The 6,733-nt window shown below is 39.1% G+C and overlaps 1 protein-coding gene across 1 annotated transcript in view; it reads left to right on the forward strand.

The window, feature by feature from the left end:
* The window catches only part of AGXT2 (alanine--glyoxylate aminotransferase 2), a 55,849-nt gene that overhangs the window by 46,347 nt on the left and 2,769 nt on the right, over positions 1 to 6,733 (forward strand). Inside the window, exon 12 of the mRNA XM_027846264.1 lies at positions 3,248 to 3,397. Within this exon, the coding sequence (XP_027702065.1) occupies positions 3,248 to 3,397 (150 nt within the window). The remainder of the gene's footprint in view (positions 1 to 3,247; positions 3,398 to 6,733) is intronic.

A 6,733-nucleotide genomic window follows, 5' to 3' on the forward strand; every position in this document is an offset into this window, starting at 1 on the left:
ATCATCATCATCATCATCATCATCATCATCATCAGTGGTAATAATATTGCTATTATTACTATCATAATGCTCAGGTCCAACCTTAAAAACATAAAGGTAAAATGTGAAATTAGTAAATAATAATGAATGGAAGCTGCAATATATCATTCTATCAGCCCTTAGAAAACTCACTTCCAAAAAATTTTTAAAAAAAGAAATCACTTGCACTAGATATTTTTGTCTTGTTAAAAGCTTTTATTTATCATTTTCATTTCTATCATGCCATGTTAAGTGGTGACCTACAACAATATGTAGCAAAGCTTATAATGAGATAAAAGGAAGACGAAATAGATTCCTAAGACCCTGTGTCACACATCTGCGTTAAATATATCCAGTGAGAATGGAGTTATAATCTACAGAGTATTCTCAGTTACTAGTATGGGAGTGTGCCTTCCCTAGAATCATCTGACTGCCCCCATTTTATCTCTCTTAGAGGGAACTGAGAAGAATTAAAAATGTCACTTTAAGGAAATAAAAAAAGAAAACTCACTTCAGGGACCTAAAGCATTGGAGAAACAACATTCTAATCAAAGACTACTCTCAAACAATCCAAAGACACCCACACAAACACATACAGCTAGCAGACATGTGTATATACAAACCATCTCACTTAGCCTGCTGAAGCTTCATTGGGGGTTTGCTAACCATATTCTCAATTTGTCACTTTTTTAGTACTGCTCATTCTGCTGCCTCTCCTCCTTGCTTTGACTTTGTTGCCTTATATGAAGGCAGCTGACTGACATGTCACAATAGCGTGGTGTGGTTAGAAGGAGCCCTGGACTTGGAGTCAGGAGAGAATTGGGTTTGAATCCTACCTCTGATCCTTTGTAGAGCTGGTGGGAGTTGACAGGAGCAGACCTAGGGAGGGAAATGGCATGATCAAACATGAAATTTAGGAAAATTACGTTGACATCTGTATGAAGGATGGTTGGAATGGGGTGAGGCTTGAGACAGGGAGAATGAATAGAAAACTGTCGCAAGAGTCTAGGAAAGAGAGGATGAGGGCCTGAATTAAGATGATTGCTGTGTGAGTGGCAAAGAGGTAACTATTTGTATGATGATGATGAACAAATCACTCAACCTCTCAGAGTCTTGTTTTTCCATATATAAAATATAAAAAGATAACATCTGTGGTATCTACCTTATAGTGGAGCTCCAATGAGCAAGCATATGTAAAGTGCTTAGTAAATCATAAAGCATTCTGTAACTGGTAATTTAGGTGATGCTGTACTATTGTATGCTGCCATATACAGCAATCTGAAAGACAAAAAAGAATTTTTGAGCCTTGTGTGAGTGTTTAGTTTGTTATGTCTCCTAACATGAATCATCATAGGATAGGATTTAGAGCTGAAACGTGCCTTAGAAATCAATTTGTCCATCTCCTTCATGGTAGAGATGAGAGCCCCATGACCAGCTTTGAGTCGCACAGGCAGTATGTGACAGACCCAGAATTCAAATCCAGGTTATCTCCATAAATGATTCTTTTTTGCATATACCTTGAATGTACTTGATAATTGATGATTGGTCATTCTACCATGTGCTTTTCTTCATTTCCATCAGTCTGACCCAAGAGCATTCACTTTTTTTAAATGTTGATCTATTATTGATAAAACTTAAGATATGCATGTTAAACAGACAATATAACTATAAAGAAGCAGAGGAAACAAGTGAAAATGGATATACTAGATCATATCATCCCGAAAAAAAAAAAACCTTGACTTAATCCTTCCATCCCTACTATCATCCTTTATCTCTTCTGCCCTTTGTATATAACCTCCTCAAAAAGGCCATCTACACTGGGTGCCTCCCCTTCCTCTCCTTTTACTCTCTTCTTAACCCCTTACGATCTAGTTTCTGACTTCATTCCACTAAAAAAGCTCTCTCTAGAATTACCCATGATCCCTTAGTCACCAAATCCAAAGGCCTTTTCTCAATATTATTTTTTCTTGACCTCTTGGCAGCCTCTGAAGCTGTTGATCACCCTCTTCTCTTTGAAACTCTTTTCCCTCTTGGTTTTCAGGGCACTGCTACCTCCTGGTTCTCCTCATATATCTCTGACCAATTCTTCTCTGTCTCCTTTGCTGGATCTTCATCCAGATCATGCCTTTTAGCCATAAATGTCTCTCAAAGTTCTATTTTAGGTCCTTTCCTCTTCTCCCTCTATACTGCTTCACTTGGTGATCTCATCGGCTCCCGCGGATTTAACTACCATCTCCATGCTGACAATTCTCAAATCAATCTATCCTGCCACAAACTGCTGACTTCAAATATCACATCTCCGACTACCTTTCAAACATCTCAAACTGGACGTCTAGTAGACATCCAGACATCCATGTTAAACTAAACATGTCCAAAGCAGAACTCATCTATCTTTCTCCCAAGTCCTTCCCACCCCCATCACTTTCATTGTTAAAGTAGAGGGAAACACCATCCTCCCAGTCTCTCAAGTTTGTAACCTAGGAGTCATCCTTCATTCCTCATTATCTCTCACACCCCATATCCAAGCTGTTGCCAAGGCCTGTCAATTTCACCTTGGCAACATCTCTCCAATATGCCACCTTCTCTCCTCTGACACTGCCGCCATTCTAGTGCAGGCCCTCATCGCCTCACACCTAGATAATTGCAATATCCTACTGATGGGTCTGCCTGCCTCAAGTCTCTCCCCACTTCAATTCATCCTCCATTCAGCCACTAAAATCTCATCTTCTACAGGAAGCTTTTTCCAACCCCTCTTAAATCTAGTGTCCTCCCTCTTTTAATCAGTTCCCCCTTATCCTGTGTTTTGCTTGTTTGTATATATTTGTTTGCACATTGTCTCCCCTATTAGATTGTGAGCTCCTTGAGAGAAGGGACTGTCTTTTGCCTCTTTTTTGTATCCCCAACACTTAGCTTAGTGCCTGGCTTATAATAAATGTTGATTGATTGATTAACTGTATCATCAGTAGTTATGGTATCAAATGAATTAATGAATAAAACATTGTTAAAATTGACTATGTGACAAACATTGTGCTAAGCACTGGGCATGTGACAGAAAAATAAGACAGTCTCTGTTCTCAAGGAGTGTGTATTCTAATGAGGGAGACAACACATATGAAGGTATGGACCAAAGAAGGAAGACGTAGGGTTAGTATATTTACTTTTCAAATTCTTTCAATCAATTTCTGTATCTGTTTCATTCATTGCTCTCTGATTTTTTTCCCATCACCAGGCAATTAAAGAAGATGGTCTACAGGAAAACAGCCAAGAAACTGGTTCCTATATGTTATTGAAGTTGGCCAACCTACGGGATGAATTTGAGATAGTTGGAGATGTCCGTGGAAAAGGCCTCATGATAGGAATAGAAATGGTACAAGATCAGGTGGGTCCTAGAAGGTTTCTTCCCCCTATAGCTGCAGCAGTCATCAGTCCAAGATGGAAGCGCTATCTGAAAACCCAGGTCCAATTTTCTCCATGAGAGACCATCCAAGGACAAAAAAACTCAGTGGAGCCCATTAGAGATTAACAGGTTGAGTGTGAAAAACAAACAAAACTCTAGCAGATGGCACCAGAATTCCATAAGGCTGAGTGAGAGAACACTGAGAGAGAACCTGGGGTCATCCTCATTGTGAGAGGTGAAAAGTGGCATCTAAGGATATTCAAATTGAAGGCTGAGGATCAAAAAGAGCTCTGCAGGGAGAGGGAGGCTGCCTGAAATACTGATTTTTTTGCTACTGATTTTTTTCCAATTTCCTTCATGCCTAATTCTTGCAGTTCACTGTTTTGACCCTTATTGTCATTTCTTAGAATTGAAGAATTTTAGAACTGAACTCATCATCTACCCTCGTCTCCAAATCAGTTCCCCTTTCTGCCTTCCCTACTTTACTAATAGCATCCATTTTCTACCTCTCACCTAAAGGTTAAACCTTGTTATCATCTTATAATTTACTCTCTCCCCCATATCCAATCAATCACCCACCCCAAGTGATATTTCCTTTTTCCTTTGCAATATCTCCGATAGTGATCTCTTCCTTTCATTTCCACTATCATCAACCTAGTAATTTCAACTTTATTCCCACGGCCTAGATCCCACCTCTGATATACACTGCCTGTTTGAACAAAGGCAAATCGCTTAACCTCCCTGGGCTTCAGTTTGCTCACTTGTAAAATGGGAGGGTTGGACTGGGTCATCTCTGAGGTCCCTTCCAGCTCATCAGCTGCAACTGTTATCGTAGTTTCCTTACTAGTCTTTCTCCCTACTGTCTCTCCCCATGCCAGGCCATCCTGAATTACAGAATTACAGAACCATTTTCCTAAAACGCTACTTTTAGCATATCATTTCCCTGCCCCACACCCTTCAGTAATTTTCCTTTTTTTATGTTTTTCTTTTTGGTCGGGCTAATTATTATTTATTTCATCAGGATGGGGATTTCCTTCCCCATGTGTAAATTCCCTTCAACTACACAGCTGAGCAACTCCTCCATAACTTAAAGTCTTAGAGAGTTGCCTGGGACTCTAAGGGATTAAATGATTTTATCAAACAGTTAATATATGGCAGAGGCAAAAGTAAAACCAGGTCTTCCTGACCCCAAGGCTAGGCCTCTATCCACCACACTACACAGCCTTTAATTACCTAAAATATTACAACCTAACTCTCAAGCCTGGGATTCAAAGACCCCCATATTCTACACCCACCCCAGGCAGGGTAAATAGTAACAAGAACATGGGACTTAGGACCAGCAGACCTGGGCTTGATTACATGCCCTGTTATCTTGGACAAATCACTTAGTGTCTTTAGCTCTCAATTCTCTCACCTATAAAATGAGGGCATTGGGCTAGATGATCTCCAAAGCCCCTTCCAGTTCTAATTCTCGCCCACTAAAGTGGAGCTCCCATTAGCTCCTAACAGAAGCCCTGTTCTCTTGACAAACTAATTTACTTGATTTTCCCTGAATACACTTCATAATTTCTTGCCTCTGCACCTTTGCTTACATCATTGTCCCCATCTAGAATGATCTCCCCTTCCCCTTCTATCTAACCCATTTTTCAAGGTCACCTAGCTCAATACCCACCTTTGCTATCTTCCTGGACCTCTCCAGTCCATAGTGATTTCTGCCTCTTCCAAACACTTCTCTGAATTTATTTTCTCTATCACTTATTTGTCAATGATCATTTACTTTTTTATATTGTTACTTTTCATTTGAGAGGCAGTAAGGTATTATTGGGGGGAGAAATAAGAGATTTGGAGTCAAAAAACTTGACTTGGAATTCTAGCTCTGGTACTAAAATGTCTGTGATCCTGCGTCTTATCACATAAATTCAATGGGGAACTCCTCGCGGTCAGAGACCAAGAATTATATGGAGTGGGAGAAGCAAGGTTAAGACAGCATAAAAGTTCCCCAATGCCTGAAGAGAGAAGAGGAGGCAATGCATAGCAGGTGAAAGAGTCATTAGAGGATCTGGGTACATATTCTGGCCCTGCTCTTTACTAGCTGAGTGACCTGAACCAAGCCCCCCTACATCTCCGGGCTTCAGTTTCCTTGATTGTGAAATAAGGCAGATGAGTCATATGATTTCTAAGATCCCTTTCATGTCTAAATTTCTTAAGACAAACTTAGCTCACAATTTTGCCTGACTGACCCCAAGAGCAGAGACCATGTCTTATACTGTTTTTCTCTATCTTCTATACCCCTAATATGGTGCTTGGAAAACAGTAGGTCTTCAATAAATACTTGATAAAGGAAATTTTAGAATGATAATGAGAGATAAAAGATAGAATGAGATAGAAATAGCAACTTGGGGTTCAGAAATTTTAAAGTTTATAAAACATTTTATACTTTTTATCTAATTTGATCCCCACAATAGCCCTGTGAGGTAGGCACTATAACATTATCCCCATTTGGCAGATGAGACTAAGAGAAATTGAGTGATTTTTACAGAGTCAAATAGCTAGTTAGAGTAAACTTTGTTCATTTGTACAAAAGTAACAATATTTACACAACCTACATCCCAGGATTATTTTGAGTAAATCAACTTAAAAGTCAAAAACTTATACAAAATGAGCTGTTAATAATGTGGGGTACAATCATTTGGGAAATGACAACATAAATTGTGGTACATAAATATAATATTACTATGCCATAACAAATGATGAATATGAAGGATTCAGAAAAAGCACAGGGAGATCTTATATGAACCAATTCTGTGAGGTAAGCAGAAACCCATAAACAATATATGCAATGACAACAACGATATAAATGGAAAGAACAGAAAAAGAAACTAAATACTGCGTAATTGCAATGACCAGTCCTGGTCCTAGAAAAGAGATGAAAAATGTACCTTCAGTCTTTGCAGAGGTTGGGAACTATGGATATATAACATTGCATATGCTCCCAGACTCCATAGAAGCATTGGCTAGTTTTATTGAAGGTGCTTCCCCACCCCTCCTTTCCCCCCCACCCCCACCACTTTCCTATTATTTTTCTTTGTTAAAGGGATAGTTTTCTGGGTAGGGGAATAAAATGAATATATCCAGAAACAAAGGTACCAATATAATTTTTTAAGTTATGGTGGGAGGGAAAGGAAAATTTAGTTTCTCAATGTGGAGAAGACAAAGAAATGTGGCCTAGATTTTATTACTATAAGATAGATTCAGATCTAGTTGAATGACCAGAAGAGTAGCCATTAATGAGAGTGATTTTTGAATCAGGGATCTGAC

The sequence above is a fragment of the Vombatus ursinus genome, unplaced genomic scaffold (assembly GCF_900497805.2).
Source record: "Vombatus ursinus unplaced genomic scaffold, bare-nosed wombat genome assembly UNPS02015106.1, whole genome shotgun sequence".
In the NCBI taxonomy this organism is placed as follows: domain Eukaryota; kingdom Metazoa; phylum Chordata; class Mammalia; order Diprotodontia; family Vombatidae; genus Vombatus; species Vombatus ursinus.